Source organism: Kryptolebias marmoratus, linkage group LG12 (assembly GCF_001649575.2).
Source record: "Kryptolebias marmoratus isolate JLee-2015 linkage group LG12, ASM164957v2, whole genome shotgun sequence".
Classification (NCBI taxonomy): domain Eukaryota; kingdom Metazoa; phylum Chordata; class Actinopteri; order Cyprinodontiformes; family Rivulidae; genus Kryptolebias; species Kryptolebias marmoratus.
In genome coordinates, this window is record NC_051441.1 from 19714248 (window position 1) to 19736833 (window position 22586).

A 22586-nucleotide genomic window follows, 5' to 3' on the forward strand; every position below is an offset into this window, starting at 1 on the left:
ATTTCACATTAGGGTTAATCCAGGAAAAATCTTAGGATATACCTGCTGGAAGCACTCCAGGCTGTACCAGAAGCGCTACAGCTAGCTGCCGCCGCCATTAATAGCCCTTCATTTGGGCATTTGGGCCCAACAAGTCAAATTTTTAACCAAACTCAAGGCTAAAAGGCAACATTTTTCTGTGCTATAATGTTTCAGTTTAAAACAACACATACTGTAGCCCATCCACCGCCTCCCATCCCTCCTCCCCAGCGCGCTGTTATCATGTGCACCAGCAGGTAAATAATGAAAAAAAAAAAAAAAACTTTTAAAGGAGACGTTATCAGTGCCGAGCTCAGAATGTGTAATAAACCCTCCGAGGACTGATACACGGGAGGCTTTGTTTCCTGCAGGTACGTTCTCTTCCTGTTGTTACACTTAATGCACACGAACAGCTCAGAATTGGCCAATAGTATCATTTTTAATGCTTTTATTATTGCTACTACTTATATTTTTCATTTCGCGTTGCCTCAAATGCTAAAATGTTTTTTTTTTTTTTGTTCCAGTAAGTGCAGCTTACAGCACTTGTACTACGGTGCTGTTCTCAGTCAATTTGACAACCTTTCCTCGGGAGTTGCTTTCACACCAGCTCCAACAGGACTAAGTTTGTAACTAAGTTTGTCCTTTTGGAGTAATATTTTACCGGCACTGCGACTTTCTGAAGAGACCGTTCTGGACCGGTCAGACATTAACAGGTCGTGTGTTGGAGCAGGTGCTGTGTCAGACCGTCACTCCCACACTGAGGCCACAACTGCTCTTTAAACAGTAAAATTATTGTATTTCTTTTAAGCAAAGGAACAGATTCAACAGAGAACTGTGGAAGGCAAAAGTATTCGCTCCCCCCCTTTCTATCTGTTTTGTTTCCTCACCACCTGGAATTAAAAGAGATTTTGTTTTAAGACATTAACAAAAAAAAAAACTATTTCACTAGATTAGATTTAATCCCGGTCTGTATAAGTCCTGAAATTCCGTTCAAATTCCAAGTTGTGAGGAAGCAAAATATAAGGAATACCAAGGAGTGACTACTTTTACAGCCCACTCTATGTCCTTTAATGACCCCTAACACTGATTCCCTGAGTGATGCGCCTTAAATCGCTGTTTCATATCATCGCTGATGAACGTTCCTGTTTCCACTCAGTACATTTATGAAGATTTCCATGTTCAGATCAGAGCTGGGATGAGGGTTCTGTGCTCCCTGGGGCTCTTTGTGGTCCTCCTGCGCCTGTCCGCCTCTCTCCTCCTGGGGGCCTTCAACATCAAGTCGTTCGGGGACAAGAAGTCGTCCAACACAACTCTGATGGACATCATCGGCACGGTCTGAAGCGCCGCTGTTCGCCCGTGTCTTCCGGTTTAAAGTCCCTTATTCTTAGTCTTTTTGAGTGGACTCACAAAACACATTTTTTTATTGAATTCTGAAAAAAAAATAGATGGATTCACCCATGTAGCCAAAAATGCCTCAAAATCTAAGGCATTCACTTGTTTTGTTTTCAACCTAAAGCTTTAAAATAAGTGTTTATTGTTGCATTTGCCTCAAAAAGTATAAAGTATATTTTAGTAATACTGAAGTAGTTGCGTTTGCATGTTCTCCCCGTGCTCCGGGTACTCCGGTTTCCTCCCACAGACCAAAAACATGCATGTTAGGTTAGTTGGTAGCTCTTAAATTGTCCCTAGATGTGAGTGAGACTGTGATTGGTTGTTTGTCTCTATGTGTCCCTGTGATGGACTGGTGACCTGTCCAGGGTGTCTCACACCTCTCACACAGTGATGGAGATAGACACCAGCTCCCCATGACCCAGAAAGGACGAGCAGGTTACAAAAATGGATGGATGGATGAAGTAGTCGCATGTTTCTCACTCTTCCCAGTATTTATCCTCCTGTTCCTCTTGTCACGCTACCCGCTCTTAGTTATTGCAGCTTTGTTCCTTGTTTGCCATTTGCTATCAAATATAAATATTCAGTCTCCATCTTGACTTTGTGCGTTGAAGTGAAAGCAGGGAGCAGGTGGAAGAGAGCCTGAAGAGGTGGAGGTGTGCTCTGGAGAGAAGAGTCAGCCGAAACAAGACAGAATCCATGTATGGGAATAAGAGGGAGACGAGTGAAACAGTGAAATCAGTTCAGTTCATCATACCTCAATTTATCCACAGGGGGAAATTGTTCAGTTACTCGCTAAGCACGCTAAAAGTAAGAGTAAATGAAAATAAAAATAAAACCACAGACAGGAGTCAATACAACAAATCGACATGGGAAAAATAGTAACGGTTAGGTCATCATTAATAGTTAGTTTGGTCTGGAAGTTAACGTAGGTTTGTACAATCTGATGCCTGCAGGCAGGAATGACTTCCTGTGGCGTTCAGCGGTGCATCGTGGTCGAATCAGTCTGTTGCTGAATGTGCAACCGACCGGCGTGTCCAAAAAAATGCTTCTAGTTTGAGAAGCGCTCTCCTCTCAAACAAGAAGGGAAGCTGTAAGGAGTAGAGCTACTGAAGGTGGGTGAGTTAAAGCAGCTGGGGTCAAACATCCGCAACAACGAGCAGTAAGGAGGAGAGGGCAGGCAGGGTGGGATGGATGGAGACAGGACAGAAGGTTTTCTAGATGGTAGTGAGACCTGCTGTGATGTTTGCTTTGGACTGGAGACGATGTTACAAAGGAAAAAGACAGGAGGCAGAGCTGGAGGTGGCAGAGACGAAGAAGCTAAGCTTTTCACTGGGACCAAAATGAGTTTGTCAGAGGAACAGCTCAGGTCAGGCTGTTTGGAGACAAAGTTAGAAGCAGGGCTGTGATGGTTTGGACACGAGCAGAGGAGGGATAATGGATATATTAGACACAGGATTTCGAATATGGAGCTGCCAGGTAGGAGGAAAAGACCACAGAGAAGGTTCGTGGCTGTCGTGAAGGAGGATATATGCAGACGGTTGGTGTGACAGAGGAGGATGCTGGGAGGGGATGATCCACTGTGGAGGAAGCAGCTGAAAGAAGAGACAGTCTTTATGTTGGACTGGCTACCAGTGTCCTTAATCGCAACAGCTTTTAACATTTACACCAATAAGTGACAAAGGAGTCAGCCAATCATTCTGCTACTTCAGTCTCAGAGTCAGTTTAACACAAGACTCATATGAAGACTGTCTGCAAAAAGATTCAATAAGACACCATATGTCTGAACTATGATCTTAGAACAAAAATAATCACTCAAATGTAGTTTTATCAGTTTGATTTGGACTAGCCTGAGCTCTCAGATGAGCATGGTATGCTCTGTCAAGCAGTAATTCAAGTCTTTTCATTTATATTAAAAACACACTGAAATGAAAAAATACTATGTGTGTTAGTAGAAATATAATAGGTCTTATCACCTGTGGAATAAAGATGTCAAGACATATGAGACGTTCTTGCATGGATGGAGCGACGTCTATCGCATTTTTACAGAAATGCATCGTAGATATTTTATCAAGACCTCGGGAAAGTGTGTGAACCTGATCTTCTGAGGGAAGGCATATCGCCTGCCACCTTTCACGCCAGAGTTGTAGATTAAGATCATTTCATGTTGAGTAATGATGAGTTGCTGGCATTTTGGTTAAACCTTGAAAATAACAGGATTGCGCTCAAGGCATATGTTGAGGATGACTCTCAGCTACTACAACACCAAGTTTTAGCTCAATATCTGTAAATTTAGTTGAGTTATAGCCATTTGTGTGTGTGTGTGTGTGTGTGTGTGTGTGTGTTTAAGTCAGTTGTGACTTCTGTCTTAGATTGGGTTGAGTGGAAAAGTTACTTGTAGATGTCAACCCAGTGATTATTTTCTAAAAGTTTCATTACAATCTGTTCAGTTTCATGAGATATTTTTCTAACACAACAGACAAATGAACAGGCTCACACTGACACAGGGGGATAGAAATATCTCTTTGGTACAAATAATGAGAGTTGCTACGAGCAGAATAAAACTCGGCGCTATGATTTGTGTTTTTTCAGATTGTCCACCGCTATGACATCATTCTGATTCAGGAAGTCAGAGACAACGATCTGTCAGCAACCAAAAGACTCATGGATCACGTGAACAAGTTAGACCGACTCGCGTAGAGCATACCCTGTAACACTGACCACAGGCGGGAAGCTAAACTTGCCTGTAGACTAAGGAGCAGATCATCAGCGTACATGATAAAAAACCATTTGGATCCTCGACGATGATCTGTGTTTGTTTCCTCAGAGGTTCCCCTCAGTTCAAGTATGTCGTCAGTGAGCCTCTGGGTCGCAGCACCTACAAGGAGAGATACCTCTTCCTCTACAGGTACGCGGAGGCTAAACTAAGACCGAAGAGAACATATGACATCACTCCTCGTGAATCCCTGACCGTATTCATTTAACGTCTTGAAGAGGTGCAATATTAACAGGATTAACGAGTTAAAGCTAATCTGAACCCAGCTAAGACCCAACAGTTCAATGAAATGCTAATATAAACCTTTACATTGCTATCAGTTGCATTGCACATTGATTTTAGCAGAAATATTGTAAAACTGCTGCCAGAAGAGACCCCAGGCCGCGGCAGAAATGCTACAGCTAGCAGCTGTGAAGCTTTTGAGATGTTTTAAGATGCCACAGTCCACTTTGGTGTCAGTTGTGGTCAGATTAGCCGTTAGCTCGTCAGTTCTGTCAGACTTAAACTCTGTTTCCCGCTAAACTGAGGCTGTCCAAAAAGCTATCTACAACAGGTAAGATATTAACTGTTCATAACTATTACACAGAACCCCACAAATTTCTGGAGTATCCCTTAAATTGAATGGATTTAAGAGTCACTAATGCATATAATTATGCACAAAATAAGGTTTAAACTTTCCCAAAATGACAAAAACAACCAGTAAAGAAAACTGAGTGCACTATTGTGTAATATTTGAGTAGTCATCCTATAAAAGTTCATTTTGTTATCACGAAGTGAACATATGAGCACTTTTCACTCAGCGTAATACATTCATTCATATATCTAACCTGTCTGCCCACTTAAAGCCATAATTAGCACTAATTTTAACTGCATTAATTATGTATTTCTGTACACAGCTAAACCTGAGACACAAAGTCAAGATTTTTAGAGCCAAGAAACTGATCATAAATACTCGCTAATCATTCCAGAGCTACATTATGTGTGTCTGAATTATGTCTGAACTGTCAAACACTGCCACTTGCTCTGCAAAACTCATTTGAAGCAGATGTTTCCTTTCCTTCCAGGGAGGAGAGGGTATCTGTGGTGAAACATTACACTTACGACGACGGCTGCGAGCCCTGTGGGACAGACACCTTCAGCAGGGAGCCGTTTGTTGTCATGTTCTCCTCCAGATATACTGGTATGTTTTCACTGGAGGAAGCACGGGGCTCCATATTCACCAGGACTGCACGAGCGCCTGCTACCTCCTCTGTCTCAGCATCGTATCCACAAGACAAAGTTATATTACAGAGTTATTCTTCTGAGTTTTCCTTGTTAAACCTTTGGATTTGAAGTTCTATCTGCTGTAATGTACTTTAATCAAAAGGTTTTTTTATATTCTGAATGAACAGATTAACAGAATTGACAATTTATTTGGAGAAGCAACAATATCTGGCACTCCTCACTGAAGCAACAATTCACTCGTTTTCTGTTGCTTATCTGTGGTCGGGTCCAGGAGGAAAATCCGGACACCATTCCCCCCAGTGACACTCTCCAGCTCCTCCTGGGGGATCCCAAGGTGTTCCCAGGCCAGAGAGGATACATAATCCCTCCAGAGAGTTCTGGGTCTGCCCTGAGATCTCCTTCCAGTGGGATGTTCCTCAGCTGACTCCTTTCATTGTTGTGGAACAACGGCTCTACTCTGAGGTCCCCCCCCCCCGGATGATGGAGCTCTAAGACTCAGCCTAGCTACCCTATGGAGGAGGCTCATTTCAGCCACTTGAATCTGGGATCTCGTTGTTTTGTTCACAATCCACACTTCATGGCCTTAAAGGGGACGTTTGGAACGCGGATGGGCCAGTAAACCGAGAGCCTCACTCAAACGGGGACGGGCGACAAGCGGCAGCCCCGACGGGGTCCAATCTGCACCGAGAACGACCTCGACTTTGTGCCGAGGAGGCGGACAAATCTCCCGCTTTGGTTGTACGGGGGACCCCAGTGCCCCGTGCTCCCGCAGCACATCCCACAGCACATAGCCACAAACCTTTCCCAGATCCACAAAACACAGTGACCTCCTAAAGCAGAGGGGGAATTATATATCTCTTGTAAAATGCCTGCCCCTCCGTTTCTTCTTCTGAATAACAAATACCACCAACTTTCAGGAGACAGTGAATCAGACACATAATTGCGGGCATACGTGGTAGCATCTTCGTGGGAGCGTGCTGCTGATGCTTAGATTGTGGCGAATGAAAATAAAAGGAAAAAAAACCCTTTTCGGTGCCACGATAGCCTTTACACTGAAGGAGGGGCCTCCAAATTTGTTGCGAACCCTAACCCTATCTCCGCCATGTTCTTATAGGTCGTGTAGGTCGAGGAGAGAGTAATGGAGTCATCATCTAAATGAATAAAATGAGTAATATTTTTAATCATTCCTAACAGGCTCTTCAGTCTCCTACAGACTCCTCCTCTCTCTGTGTTTCGCAGCTGTGGAGAACTTCGCTCTGATCCCTCAGCACACCTCTCCGGACCATGCCGTGGTGGAGGTGGATGCTCTGTATGACGTGGTGGCGGACGTCCACGATCGCTGGAACACCAATGTGAATATACCTAAAGTGCAAAAAAGCATTCAGTGAAAGCACATATACATAAAAAAAAAAGAGAGAAGGTGAGAACCAGGCTGGACTGTGACTCTCTGCAGGACGTGGTGCTGCTGGGCGACTTCAACACAGGATGCACCTACGTGACGGGCTCCGAGTGGGAGCAGATCCGCCTCTTCACCGACAAGAGCTTCCGCTGGTTGATCCCAAACGACGCGGACACCACGGTGTCCCACACTGACTGCCCCTACGACAGGTGCACACACACACACTTACACACACACACAGATGGACCCACAGCTCCGCTCACCCTGCTGTTCTCTGCAGGATCGTGGTCACAGCTGACATGATGAAAGGGGTGGTGCATGGCAGCGCAGAGGTTTATGACTTCATGGCAGACCTGAATCTCAGCCACAGTTTGGTAAAATCACTGCGTTTCAGTGCTCAAAATAAAACTTTAAAGGGATATTATGGCCATTTTCTTAAAGTGAGGTTGGAGCAACTAACAACTCCCTCGTTGTAGACGGCTTTTTGACTCTAGAGCCTTTTTTGCGCCACCAAGTTAAGTGCATGGCGTCTGTGCACGAGCTCAGCTGGCAAAAAGTATGGCAAGCTGTTTTACCACATAATCAAATCACGGTCCTGTTTCCGTTTCCTGTCTTAGATTTCAATAATAGCATTTTTTCTGGTCACCATAACATTCCTGCTCAGCAGAACTGAAATTAAATATATCTGCATTCAAATTATTACAAGTATAAGTAATTATTACAAGTAATAGCAACTTAAGATCCACAATTCTTTTTCTACTAGTAAAGTCTAAGTTAAAACTGCCCAGAAACCTTGAAAAGTTTAAACAGTCAACTACTTAAAAAGAGGCTGATTTACCATTTAATGGACTGCCTGGATCTGTATTGCAGATATTTATTATTATGATTATATAACATAATAATTAGTGTTACTATTATTATTATTATTATTATCAAGGTTTGATAGGAGGTTCAGCAGTAAGACTGGTTGAGAACCACTGACGTAAAAATACTTTTTTCTCCAAACCGGTCATCTAAAATGTAAGATAATATTTTTCTTATTACATCTCCACAAAACCTCACTTCAAAGTGGCCAACACATCCCTTTCAGGTGCTGATGGGTTGAGCTGAAGGAATGATTGGTGCCCTTTTTGCTTCGTGTTTATATGCGCCACACTGAAGACTTAAACACTCGGCAGTGAAGCTAGAGTTTTTGTCGCGTAGAAACCGATTCTCGTTGGATTCAGAGCTCTGAGATCCAAAAAGTGAAGGCGTGTCTCTGCTGCTGTGTCTCTCTCTCTCTCTGTCTCTCAGGCGTTGGCCGTCAGTGACCATTTCCCCGTGGAGGTGAAGCTGACGGGTTCTGCTCCCGCTGCATCGGGCTGATGCTCACCAATCACGAATCACAAAAACAAATACAATCCACTTGAAATCGCAGACGTTTTGTTCGTGTTTATTTTTCTGTTTCGTGCCGTAGGAGGTAACGCTCAGTGACGGGAACCCAGAACTGAAGCTATAACTGAAACTTTACAGATCGTATCAGATGAACATCGTGTTGTATATTGCAAATTTTCCTTATTTACTTGAAAACACTAAGCTAAAAAGCAACTAATACTGCTGCTAAATCCATTTTTTTCTTAGCTTTTGTAACAGCTTGATGGATTTAGTAATTTTTTTGAGGTTGTATGTCATTTTTTTTAAGAGCTGGTATAGATCAGATGTGATTTTTATAATGTTATAATTTTAAAAAACCTGATAGACATGTATATTTTCTTTCATATACAAACAAAAGGACACTTGGTAGTTGTAGTATTCGCCCACTGGTAGTTGATAAAAACCCAAACTGTCTTAGAAGCGGCAGGTCCAGGAGGAGGGTACCCAGGCATCCCTCTCCAGCACCTCTGTGGGGCTCCAAAGGCGTTCTCAGACCAAAAAGGTTCTCCCAGTGGGACAAAGCCAGGAAACCCAGAGGGAGAGCTCTCAGGAAGCATCCTGAGCAGAGGAGCAGTGAAGGTGGTTCCCCTGATGAGGGGAAGCTCCTTTCAGCCACTTGTATCCAGGATCTCGTTCATTTTTTCCATTTGAGAACCACGGCGGTGGACTAAAAACGATCAATAAAAAGCAGTGATGCGCCAATAACACCCTTTAATCCACGTATCTAACATTTTGATCAGAAATGTCACATTATTAAACAAAAAAACAAAAACAAAAAAAACGAATGTTAGAGGTCACAGGTTGTTCAATCACCGAATATGTTTTCTGAAAGTACAGCAAAGACAGGTCCTTATGGGAAAAAGGCCTCAGTGTGAGAGGAGTTAACCATGTGAAGTATCAGGAGCTTCAGAGAAATATACGCTTTAATGTATTTGTTCATCTGCATGTGGAGGACTTGAACTAAACTGTCAAAAACAGAGAGAAACCCTTTTTATAGCTGGGCATTTCTGCCCAAAATGCACCCTCTGTCCGCTGCAGAGCATTCTGATTTATGAGTTAAAACATGAAGCTGAGCGGCAGGGCTCTGGAATCCGGTCCCGCTGATCTGCGGGAACGCTTCATTTCCCCCACTTCAGGCCTTCTTCTGCCTCAGCATCTCCATGTACGCGCGCAGCGACTTCTGGATGGACTCTTTGGTGATGAAGCTGACGAAGTTTTGGACGTCGGCTTCCCTGCTCGACCGCAGCTTGTCGATCGTCGGCTTCCTCATCATGGACTTGGTGATCTGCCTGGCGTGTTCTGCGAAGCAAACGAAGGAACCGTTAGCTCAGAGGGGCAGAGCTGATCTTAGCGGGCTCTCCGAGGGGCCGGCCTGTTTTGCGACAGATCGCGCTTGAGATTGTCATTCATGTTTGCATTCCTTCCCGTTTGGAATATTGTTGGTGGGTAGGAAAAACTTTATTGATCCGTTGGGAAGGCTCCTTCAGGGGAATTAGCTAAAACATTCCTGTTTCAGCTTCTCTACAAAATGTCTTTTTTATCTTTTGCATTATTGTTCAGCCTCCTGTAACTAATACTGGTTTTTAATCTTCTACTGAAAAAATGTCAAATCCAAGGATGTCAAACCTTCTGAATCCTAAAACCTTCAACAAACCCAGTTGGCTAAGGGACACAGAGAGATGATCCTCCTCGAGTCCACGGTGCACATTTTAAGACGCCCTCAGGTATCAGAAAACAAATGCCTCAGCAGGTGGCGCTGTTGTCAGGATTTTTTTTTTTTGTCCCACATTATTTTTCTTCATTGTTACAAACACAAATATAAAGCAATTGGATATCAGCAAAAAACACAAAGAAAATGTGTTTGACACAATTTCCATGAGAGTAATGACTGCTGATAAAAGTCTGAGAGTTTTTCTGACAATTCAGTGACAACTTAGCAACAATTTTAAACCTCCTACCATTTTCAATATGTTGGGTGGAATACAATGGTAGGAGGATTAAAATCGTTGCTAACTCTGTTGCAACGTCATTGTCATTAAATTTGTAACAATGAAGATAAATAAAGTTGGAAAAAAAAAAATTAAATCCTGATTACAGCGCCCCCTGCAGAAGACTTCTCTCTGAGCCACTTCTTTCTGATACCTGACAACTTTTTTGTACTGACGCCAGGATGTCCTAAAATGTACACCACACGAGTCCTCCTTGAACAAGGGTGGGGTCTAGTAGCTGAAACACCCGATCAACCTGAGGGCCCTGAAGGTCGAGATCTGAGACCTTTGGTTCTAACGATCCAGACACATGAAACACTCTTAATATTGGTTAAAGTGTGTACCGTATTTTCCGCACTATAGGGCACACTGGATTATAAGACGCATTAAGCGAATCAAAACAGCCAGATAAGTCAGTCAAACTTTAATAAACGGGTTCACAATAATTGCTAAGAGACGCGGTGAAACCACGCTGGCAGGACGTTGGGAGAGTGTGCAGAGAGGGGCGGAGCAAGTGGCCGACTTGCTGGGAAGGGCTTGGAACCCGTTGATAAGTGCTTGCAGTTCTAATTCTATAATTAGTCCCTTGAAGGACTTGAAGAAAAGCCTATAGCTGCTGCCTTTCAAACTAACATCATCTTATGACGAGAAGGGCTGGAGTTAGAGCCGTTTTTGGTCAAATCTTTTAAATAACAATACTTGCGATCTCGCGTGATATCGTGAGATCTTGGGAGATGTATAAGTGCTCGGTGTATATGTTGAGGGTGACTCTCAGCTACTACCACACCAAATTTTAGCTCAATATCTGTAAATTTGACTAAGTTATAGGTATTTTTGTGTTTTCTAAGGCTGATTAGGCTTGAAAGATAATCAGTTGTAGATGTTCGTCCAGTGGTTAGTTTCTGAGAGTTTCATCAAAGTGGTTTGTGAGATATTTTGCTAACACAGAGACACAGGCAAAAACATTATTATTGAACGTTTGGCAGCGGGCAATAACAAGCTCAAGGTAAAAAAAAAAACAGGAAAACTAAATGACAGGGGAGTTCTGGGATGGTTTTAAAGTCTGGTGTACCTGGAATAGCCAACCACTTGCTCATGGTCTGTGTGGCTGTGGCGAGCAGCTGATCCTCAGGTACCAGCTGGTCCACAAGTCCAATCTTCAAGGCATCTGAGGGTTTGTAGAGGAGCCCCAACTGCAGCGCGATCTCTGTGTTCCTGTGGCCTACTGTGTTCAGTAAGGTGTCCTTAAACCTGAGGGCGTGGAAGAGATTTAAGACGCTCAGAACGGAGCTTTTACACATTAAATGTAATCTAAGACCGTCGGAACTCCTCACCAGAAAGGTGCTACGATACCAAGCAGTGTCTCGTTCAGGCCGATGCTGTAACGAGGGTTATCCGCCATGATCCTGTAGTCACACGTCAAAGAGAGAAGACACCCGCCCGCAGGACTGGAACCCTGTGGACGGAGAGACAGGAGGGCGGCTTTGTAGTCATTGCGTTTAGGTGATTATTGGTGTGCTGCTGGGGCGGAAGGTGAGCAGTACGTACATTAATCGCGGCTATAGTAACCATGTTGGAGCTGTAGAACTTCAGCCACATCTCCTGCACGGCTTTCCAGAACTCCCCACAGCGCTCTGGGCTCTTACCGTACATCTCTAAGATATCCAGGCCGGCTGAGAACACCTTGGGCAGGCTCTGAAGGGGGGGGGGGGCAGCCACACACAGCAAAACGCAGAAGGTGAATGTTTAACATTTATTAAACAGTCACACAGTCTTATTGATGAGTTAAACTGGATTCATAAACACAGACGGGTTTTAAATGATGCGTCGGTGTCATACCGAGGTGACGATGAGGCCGCGGCAGCCCTTATCCATCTCCAGCTTCTCCAGACTAATGCAGAGCTCGGTGAGGAAATCCAGACTCAGGCTGTTGACCGGAGGACTCTGCATGTGCATCACTGCCACGCCTGCGGACAGACAGGAGAGGGGCGTCTTCAGCACTCTGAGCAGGTCTATGTCACGACTCGGTCATTATGAACTGTTCGTGTGAAACTGGCAAAGCAGGAACGACCGTAATAACACCTTAAACCACGCCGGCAGCGCACATTTAGACACTTGCAGCCAGCTTTAACGCAGTTCAGCTGCGACTGTCTCTCTTGAATCCTATGGAAGCAGAAAGGGTGGACTTTGTTTTTTGCACACAGCTTTTCCATTGTTGGAATAAATTTATGATTGTTTTTATTATGTCCTGATACATTAAACCCCTAGAACTAAAAAAGGGTGGCCTTTCTTTTCCCCATGACTGTAGCTCCTCATCCTCCACCCACTAGCTAAGACTACATAAATGCATTGACTCACTATAAACAGATAAATAGGAAAAAAAATATATTTTAAATAGCACAAGTCCGTGCTTTGAAACAAGACACTAAGCAGGCAGTAATGGCGCAATAGTCACCTGTATTTTGATCAAAATCCACTTTGATCTTGGGTGAGGAGGACTGGTTTCTCTGTGCGATCAGGACGGGAGACACACACACCCTGCCTCTGGAGCTGCTGGAGGACAGCTGGGAGACGAGTCCTTCATAAAAAATAAAAAATAAGTCACAAAAACAGGCTGCAGCATTTGTCTTTGAGCAAGTATGTCCAATCCGCAACACTGCGAGTGTCTCTGAGAGCCACCGAACAGATTTCACTGTAATCAGGTACAATGACAATAAAGACTCTTATTTTTATTCTATTACAGCAACAAATACTGTACCACAACAGAAAGTAATGTCACTGAATATGATGGAACTTTAAATGGTGCAAAGACAGATAGAGTAGATATGTCATAAAGCATAAAATGACAAATTCATAAAATTGGGTGTTGTAAATAACAAGTCCTCTATTTGTTTTTATCGCGAGATCATCCAAATGAAGCTAATTAACGACCAAGTACCCTCAATTAACCTGTAATTTCCCATATTTATCTATTTTCTCTATATATGTTTTGTTAAACGCAACCCTAAATGACAGACTGCGACGATAAACAGAAAAAAATGAAATAAAATAAAGCGACAGAGGTAAACAGGGAGGTGTTTGTGTCCTGTAACCTTTGCTCCAGTTTACTGCGGCTAACAGCTAACAGCGTCTGTGGTTAATTATTTTATTGAGGAAACGAGGACAGGACTAACTATGCAAACTACGTTCTTTAAACGTGCCCAAACTTTCAGTCAGGCATACCTGGTGAGCCATAGCTTCTTCTCAAAGCAACCCTGAAAGCCATTTTGGGGAGTCTGGAGCAACAGCTCGTCTTCTTCTTCCCTCAGGTTGGTTTGGTTTCTGTGCAGCAGCGCCCCCGTCTGACCAAGACCAGTTTTCATTGTTTTACGTTTTGCAGTTCTTTAATGAACGCGTTTATTCAGATGGCACACGAGAATGCTCGTTGCTATGTTTGAAAAGTATTTGATTTTTTTAGCATGAATGTTTTTTGTTAATGTTTATGATGAACAAAGGAGTCGTAGACAAGACAGAATGAAAAGTGTGATTTAACTTACTTTTTTTCTAGCAAAAATGCTGCTTTATTGACTATACCATAAAGCACAGGTAAAAAGCAAATGTCTTTTGTAACCCTAAAAACTGAGGATTAAACCTGGAGTTACACTGTTAAACCCAGACATGGGATACGGCTCACTGGGGTGGAGGAGTTCAGCAGCTACAACTTCTCTAACTAGTCTTATCCTACAGAACCAGTCTACATTCAGTACCATATAATAATAAATTGAACACAGAATTTCATATTATTTGATAAATTTATTTATTTATAAAAAAGCCCTGAAATATCACATTTACATAAGTATTTAGACTCTTTACATTGTGCTGAGTTTACATCCGAAGTCCGATCTGGGATTGAGTTTTTTGTGCCTTGCAACAATCCTGTCTCTGAGCTCTGCAGGCAGCTCCTTTGTCCTGATGGTTTTTTGTTTTTTTTTGCTCTGATTATCAGCTAGGAAACCGTCTACAGCCTTTCAAATCACGTCCAATCAATTTAATTTCCCACAAGTGGACTCTGATCAAGATGTAGAAACGTCTCAGCAGGGATCAAGAGAAATGGGAGGCACCTGAGCTAAAGTTCAAGTGCTGCAGAGGGTCTGAATACCTATGGAAATGTAATGTCTTTGTGATCCATTGACAAAATTGTATAAAATTCAGTTTTCACTTTGTCATCATGAGGTACTAAGAGTAAAATGAGAAAAAAAAATCAATGATTGCAACATCAGGCTGTAACCAAAATTTGGCAAAAAAAAAAAAAAGAAATGGAAGGTGATCAAAGTACTTTCTGAAGCTCAAAGGGCAAACATGCTTCACCTTTTTAATCTCATTTAAAGAAACACAAGACTAGCAAAGTGTTGCCTCACGATGACATGCAAATTAGCAAGAATAAAAACATCAATATGGAAGTGTCGTAGTTTAAAACATGCTCTAGGGGTACGTAGTAAAGCAGACCATGAGAGCTGAAAGGGAGGTGGGGGAGGAGGAAGTGAGGGAGAGACGAGAGAGAGAGAGAGAGAGAGAGAGAGCTCAAAGGTGTGTAACTCCCGGTCAAGGAACAAGTGCGTGTCTGCAGCAGAGATACTGTACATCAGGCGCCAAGGCTCCTCTCAGTCAGTGAGTAAATTATATTTGAGTTCAGGTTACAATGCATGCGTTTCTGTGGGCTTATTTCTAATTCCACATTAAGTACTTTAAAGTGTAAATAAAAGTTGTCATTTTGTTCATATTGTTCTATATTTTAGACTTTTCTTCATCAAACTGCCTCTTCATGTTGATGTTCACCCTTAATTTCTCCAAATGTCCTGTCCAGATACTACGCCTTGTATTTGTTTATTAGTTTAGTGAATTGTAGACGTTTTATTGAATATCTTAAAAACATGTCCATGTCCTTTTTTTTCCTCTTTGTTTTGATCAAGCTGCACCTTTCCAACCTGACCGTCGCCTTCCTTGCTGGTGGTTATTGAGCATCATTGGAAATCTATGTGTGTGCGTCACCTCGGCACGCTGTAACCTGGGGGACACTGCTGCTGTCCGCCCTACTGTCCCCCCCCCATCACGGTCCAACCACACCCAGCGCCCAACATGGATCTGAGCGACTTGGAGGACCCGGTCAGCGGCTGCGAAGCACCAAACTGTAGCTCGGCATCCAGGTTCCCTGAGAACTGCTCCAGCCAGGACTGCTACTGGGAGGAACCAATGTTTGGGCTGATTGAGTTAGGTGAGTAAAACAAATAAAAGAAATAAAAATCAGAAGTTTGCACCTGTTTAGATCATGTTTTCGTTTGTTTGGCAGATTATTTATGAGTGCAGGGATGCAGTGTGTTTAGTGGTGCAGACCTCTTGGAAGGGTTTCCACAAGATTTCAGGGAGTTTCTGTAGGAGTTTGTGCCCATTCATTTTGTAGAGCATTTCTGAGGTCGGGTAAGGATGTTGGAGTCTCTGTTCCAGTCCATCCCAAAAGGTGCTCGATGGGGTCGAGGTCCAGTTCTCCCATATCAAACTCATTAAACCGTGTCTTTATAGGCCGTTGTGCACTGGGGCACAGTCATGTTAGAATAAAAAGGAGCCTTCCTCAAAATGTTGCTGCAAACTTGAAAAAGTACCATTGTTCAAAATGTGACGGAGCATTAGGATTGTCCATCACTGGAGGTAAGGAGGCCTAGCCTGACTGATACACCTGAGTTCAATAATTACCAGGTGTGACCAAATACTTTAGTATACATAGTGTATTTTAACAGTAAAATAAAAAAAAAGCCTAACTGGTAAATCACTGCCTGTTTTTGGAATCAATGTATATCATTTCTTTTTTTAAACAGAGGTGTGCCAATCAGGTCCTTTTGTTGGCAACGTGTTGGTAAAATAAAGATAATAAACTCGCAGCTTTGGAGTTTTCGATTTTACCTTGCATTTGAATAAAAACGTTTGTCATTTTAAATGTTTGAGCTAGCTAAAAAAAAAAGACTTGAAATAGCTCCGGAAACGCTAATGCTGTCAGTAGTTAGCTTAAAAACAAACAAGGTACGATTGCAAACCTGACGTAAACTTAACTTTATCTATCAGAGTTGCTAAACATTAACATTAAATATGTTCTAAATAGCAAAACAGAAGCAGTAATAAGTAAGTTTTTGGCTCTAAGCTAGGCTCACTTGATGCTATCCTATGTTTATTTGTTTTTTCAAAGCCGTGTCAAATGATGGATTAATCTCTCTGACTTTAACGCAAGTTGATTCGTCTAAAACCCTTTTTGTATTCATTTCCAGTTTGTGTGACGGTGATTTACATCTCACTGATGATATTTGGCCTGCTCGGGAACATATTGACCATTCTGGTAGTTTGGCTGCGCCCACACATGAGAAGTTCAACATATTTGTACCTCAGCAGCATGGCTGTCAGTGACCTGCTGATCCTCCTCCTCCTGCCGCTGGACCTCTATAAGGTACATACTCAAAGTGCACGTCCTTTTATGCATGCTTCTCCGCACGGTACAAGACCAAATACTTTTTTTTCCCTTCCATTTAGTCCAATAAGGAGCAGGTTTACTGCATAACTTTCTGTTATGGTGGTGTTACCGCGTGGTTGTTTAAACATGTTATTGTTGCCTGCCCTCAGGGGAAATCCTGCTAAATTCAGTTTTGTTGCACTCAAGGGTTGTGTCACAGTCAGGGTGATCTTTAATCATTTTTGAATAATTTCCTCTGCAAAACGGCTGCATCTATGTAAATTACAAGGTGTTGCAGCCATGTGCGATAAGAGGACAACACAAAAGATTTTTGTTAATATAAAATATACAAAGTTATTGTTGTAGACTTCCAAAATGAAATTCAGAACTTGTAAATGAATGCAACATGGGTTCTTTAAAAAAGCAGTGTGTCTGCAGGTAAATGAGGTAAAGTTGTGCCAGCAACAAGAATATCACTGGCGTCCATTTACTTCAGATCTGGGAATGACGTCACATTTAACTTAAATATAGTTAATTTTTGCAAGTTTTAAAACCAGTATAATTTCATAACTGTGCTCAAGGACCAAGCTGGTGATGTTTTTCTCTGCATTTAGGCATTAAAATACTGTAGCAACATCTTAATTATTATAGGTTGTAAACTTGTGCAGCTTATTTAATGAGATACAGACTGTCAGAAGTGTAAATAAGCACTTTGATACTGCAGATATCACTACAATTTGTGAACGTGGCGGCCATATTTGATTTGGACGTTGTGCTGGTGAGAAACCTCCGACTTTTCCAAGCTGGAACTTTAACTCTTGGGCGCGTACCAGCTCATTTTTCTGGCTTGAAACTCTGGAATTCTGACTTTCAAACACAAATGCAGGTGGTGCTTATTTATTCGTACATTTATGTGGGTGCCGGTTCGGGTTGTATCTTTGTCAATTTGCATCCCCCCACCTAGTACTTAGAGAGTGACATTTCATACAAACAGTTAAGCTTTTTTTTTCCCACATACAAAAACAACAAGAAACTAATATGTATTAAATAATGAAAGGAGCATATTGATGCATATCACCCATCGCCTTGCAGACTGAAGTTTTAAACAAAGATCTGTCTTGATATGTTGGTGCTCAGAGGCTGTTTTAGGCTCGGTAAACCAAACTCTAGCTCAATATCTATCAAACTGGATGAGGTGTAGCCATTTATGTGCTGTCTAATACCATTTGGCCATGACAGCCATCTTGAATTGGGTTGACGTACAGTCAGTGATTACTTTCTGCGTTTGATTAAAATCTGTCCATTCGTTCATGAGATACTTTGGGAACAGACAGACAGACAAACACATAATTAGTCACAGTAGAGTGTGATTATGGATGTGATGATCAAAATGTTTCATGCTGACCACTGACATATACGATATACATTTCTTAGTTGCAGAATAATGCGTACAAACCAACACTAACGTGGTTATCCATGGATATGATTGTTAGAAGCCAGTTCAGTCTGACCCAACATATAATCTAGACATGCTTGATGAATTCACTGGCAAACATCACTGTTTTAGCAGTAAGCTTCCTAGATTTAACTTTGATCCAATGTAATTTGCATAACCAGCCAGTAATATTGGTACCATGTATGGAGTGGTATTCACGCACATTCTCCTGCCCCCTTCAGCTTTGGAGACCCAGACCCTGGCCCTTAGGAGACCTTGCCTGCAAGCTGACTATGTTCCTGTCAGAGTGCTGCACCTTCTGCACCATCCTCCACATCACCTTGCTGTCACTGGAGAGGTACCTGGCAGTGTGCTGGCCAATCACAGCGAAGACAGTCGTGACACGGCACCGGACCAGGGTAATCATCGGCTGCCTGTGGCTGGGTGCTGCTGTCAGCGCTGCGCCGGTGTTGGTCATGGTTGGAGTGGAGGATGTTGGAGGAGAGGAGCTCGGGCTCAACCAGTGGAGGGAGGACGGAGGATGGACAGGCAGGGAGGGAGAACAGGGAGGGCTGCCGGTGGGTGGAGAGGAACGAGGAGGTGCACACATGGCCTTGATAGACGTGAGACTCGATGAAGCAAAGTTAGCAGAGAAAGAGGCAGAGGGATGGGGTGGAGAAGTCAGAGAATTCAAATTTAAATCAGGAGAAGTAGATGAGTGGAAACAAGGAGGTGAGGATGAACGGAAAGATAAAAAAGGAGCAGCTGAGGAGGACGATGAAGAAGTCCGGAAGGCAGAATTTGCAGGAGATCAGCAAAACAAAAAGAAGGAAGATGAAGGAGGTGGTAAAGAGAGAGCTGGAGGTGAGGCTGACAGGAGAGAGTGCCGCTGCATGGACTACGCCATCTCCTCAGGCCTCCTGTCCGCCATGATGATTCTGTCCAACTTGTACTTCCTGGTACCCCTCTGCATCCTCGGACTGGTGTACAGCCTGATTGGACGGACACTTTGGCTCCGCCCAAAAAGCAGCAGACGAGATCAGAGTCACCGAAACACTGTCAAGATGCTGGGTAAGGAACAACCACACACACATCCCTCTCTGAACAAACTCAGTCTAGAGAAATAAGAGTTTAGATTTGACTGATGAGCGAACAGGTAGTCCGGATGAAGATCAAAGCAGATTGTTGCCCTCTTTAAAAAAAGCCCCAATCTTCAATCTTCACTGTTATGTGATAGACCATTACACCAATGTCATTTTCACAATACATGCTAGACTTTTGTAGTTTTTAGCAACCATTAACAGCAGCAGAAACAGCTCGCCGTAGGACTTCCTGTGCCGCCCAGGATCAATTCCAGCAGGACCGAAGTAATATTTATGCCACACTAACCGTGTAATGCGAAACTGACAGCAACGCAAAGGTTTATATAACAGCGTCTGCATGAATCGCTATGAAGTTTTGTTTTAAGATGACAACTTCAGAGTTTCATAGTGTTTGATAAAAGTCTCTAAATTAGTTGAAAAGATAAAAATAGGCAGAGAGTGTGTCTACAGTTTTTTGTTTAAATTTTTTTGATCGTATTCTAAATGTCTAAAACCAACAAAGATTGACCTTTCAGTCCATCTACACATGGCTTAGAGTCACCTACACACTTTAAGATCACAGTAGTCTCACGAATGTCTCTGTTGTCTGTCTTCACCTCATCAGGAGTCATCGTCTTGGCGTTTGTCCTGTGCTGGCTGCCCTTCCATGTTGGCCGGACCATATTCTCCCTCTCTCTTGGCTCTGGCGGCGACAGGGAGGAAACGGACGCGGACACAACCTCCCGCTTTGATACGCTCCCCGAGGACAACAAAGATACCAGTACTCACACAGGTTCTGGAGCACACTTCTTCGAGTCTCCCTCGCGGCCCGGAAAGTTGACCGCCGACCCTCTCGCAGAGGCACCCGATAGATTCTGTGACTTGTGTGCAAGGACCAAAGTCCAAATCGACTCTCACAGCAACTATTTGGGCCCAGATAAACACCTAAATTCTCCTTTCTCCACACAAACGGAGCTGGACCACAGGAACACTGACACGAGCATGCAGAGCCTGCGTCCTAGCATTAAAACAAACACACATACGGAAACGCACAACGATTCGTCACCAGTCAACACACAAACGGGCCCCACTGACCTGTACATTCAAAATACACGCCGAGACGTACCCTTAAACGACACATACTCACACCCAGACGCGCACGTGTACTTTTTATACTACTTGTCTCAGTATTTTAACCTGGTGTCGTCCATCCTCTTCTACCTCAGCGCTGCCATCAATCCGTTACTGTACAACCTGATGTCTGCCCGGTACAGACTTGCGGTCCGCAGCCTCGTACACCGGCACTCTCAGACTCACACCCCCCGCCTGCGCACCACCACCACACGGCACTCCACCACCACTCTGTAATGGGAATACGGCGTCCGAGTAACGTGTGATACATAGACTGACGGCTGTCAAACCTCATGGCGCAGTTTGACATTTTAATAACGATGGGTACTTTTTGATTGAAAAATGTCATATTTGTGTTCATGAGTTGATGGTAAGCTGTTTTGTTGACGATACGAAACACTTCTGATGTGAAGAAGCACGAGGCAATATGGATTATCAGCTGAATACTGTTACTTAAAGTTCAGTTAGCTTTAAGAGTGAATTAATTTGTGATTAACCAAATATATATATACTACTAGCTATGTTCAAATGAATTATTAGCTAGTTTTGAGCTTCTTACTTTGTCCCAAAGGGCTAAGGGTGAGTCCAGTCACTCTCGGAAGGACGCTAATGTCAGCTGCTTCAACTCGAGCTCTTCAGTCAGCACCTCGCCACACACAGTAAACAATAGTTTTACTAATTTTGCCGCTTATGTGGTACATATTCTGAGGAAACAGGGCTGTCAAAGGTTATGCAATAAGAATGTGTAAAGACATGGTCACTGTTGAAGATGTGTTGACGTTAAATGTGATAAATAACACAGCACACCAATGTTCCCCAGTTCCATCACAATAATCATTCATTTTCTCATGGAGAGCATATCAGATCCAGAGGTGACAGAAAATGCATAAACTAAACAAAATCACCAGTATTCACACTGTAAAGTACGTTAGTAACTGACTCTAGGGGATCATTTTATATATATATATATATAAAATGAAATACCTTCTACAATATGTACACATAGACAGACTTGATGTGTAAAGTTTAGTTACACAAACACTCGTACACACACTTCCCCCCCCTCACCCAAATGCTGCAGAGCTATCACACTGATTCATGTAGTTTCATACGGGCTGATGGGTTTGATGTAATATATGTCACATTACGTGCACTGACGTGTCAGATGCTGCTATAAATGCCTTTATTGGATTCACAGTAAGGGTTTTATCACCTGTGAGCCGGTGGTTATGTTAGTCGGTCCGTCAGCAGAGCGCATTTCCTGAACTTTAATGGACGGATTGACCTCGGGCTAAGGAACAATTGATTTGATTGTATCTGTAACCCAGGCTATACCTGCTGGGAGATCAGGTCTTTGTTTTTTTTTTTTCCCAGAAGAAACATGTTCCTAGAAAACATGTTCTTGACATGTTCTTATAAAACAGACTTCAGTCTATTTCACATGTATGTAATTTATAAAGCAATGATTCTCTGCCTTTGCTTTCTAACATCTTGGTGGATTGACAGAACGGTTCTGTTACACTTAATGCAGAACTATGAAGACGTACCATATTTATAATGTTTTGCTTGTATTTAAAAACATCAGATTTAGAAACAATTTCTAAATATTTTTGTTCTTGCTTACAGTATATAGTGGTTACTTGTAGGCTTTGCTTACAGTGATATGAAATGTTCGCTACCTCACTTAAACTTTCTCTTGCCTTATGTTAAATACTGTAATCTAACATACTTTATGAGCATTAACATAACAAATTGCCTGAATTATTTATTGTATGTGGTTACTGGCACCTTACTGTCACAAGGTTAGACTTAAGGACCCAAAGGCAGTCCTGATCAGAAGTTTCCATTCCCTCATCATGGGCACAAAAGTCTTGTTACTTTTGGGTTTGTGTGGAATGATTATACAACTGACAGCTTTATTAATTAAAAAAAAAAAAAAAGATGCAAAAGTTGAAATTTCTTGTGGAGTTTTTCTGATCCATACAGAGTCAAAATTATACATACCAGAACAAATACATACCCCCCCCCCCCACTAATATTTGGTGAAATGTTCCTTAGGAAGTTGGACCTCCACCACAGGGTTTTTTTTTGTAGGCAATGAGAATTTCGGTTGATATTCGATCACTCTTCTTGGCTAAATTGGTAGAGTTCATTTAAACTGGTTGGTTTCCTGGCATGAACGCAGCCTTTGAAGCTTAGTTCACAAATTTTCAGTCAAGTTGAGGTCGGGGTTTTGGGACGGCCATACCTGAAACTTAA

The 22586-nt window shown here is 42.7% G+C and overlaps 3 protein-coding genes across 3 annotated transcripts; 2 read left to right on the forward strand and 1 right to left on the reverse strand.

Annotated features, from left to right (window-relative positions):
- The first annotated feature begins 348 nt into the window (after positions 1–348).
- On the forward strand, positions 349–8260 carry dnase1 (deoxyribonuclease I). The gene is made up of 9 exons (XM_017439081.3): positions 349–389; positions 1202–1351; positions 4000–4088; positions 4235–4315; positions 5248–5363; positions 6647–6759; positions 6861–7015; positions 7087–7180; positions 8100–8260. The coding sequence occupies exons 2-9, from the start codon at positions 1214–1216 to the stop codon at positions 8169–8171; spliced, it is 858 nt and encodes a 285-aa protein (XP_017294570.1). The 5' UTR covers positions 349–389; positions 1202–1213; the 3' UTR covers positions 8172–8260.
- Positions 8261–8913: 653 nt separating this feature from the next.
- Positions 8914–13548, reverse strand: eci1 (enoyl-CoA delta isomerase 1). Its single transcript, XM_017439078.3, has 7 exons — positions 13430–13548; positions 12663–12785; positions 12047–12174; positions 11756–11902; positions 11542–11663; positions 11280–11458; positions 8914–9518 (listed from the first exon to the last, which is right to left on the reverse strand). Exons 1-7 carry the CDS (start codon positions 13470–13472, stop codon positions 9352–9354), a joined length of 909 nt encoding a protein of 302 aa, XP_017294567.1. The 5' UTR covers positions 13473–13548; the 3' UTR covers positions 8914–9351.
- A 1774-nt stretch (positions 13549–15322) lies between these two features.
- LOC108249600 lies at positions 15323–21769 on the forward strand. Its single transcript, XM_017439079.3, has 4 exons — positions 15323–15458; positions 16501–16676; positions 18357–19185; positions 19822–21769. The coding sequence occupies exons 1-4, from the start codon at positions 15323–15325 to the stop codon at positions 20562–20564; spliced, it is 1884 nt and encodes a 627-aa protein (XP_017294568.1). The 3' UTR covers positions 20565–21769.
- The last annotated feature ends 817 nt before the right edge of the window (positions 21770–22586 follow it).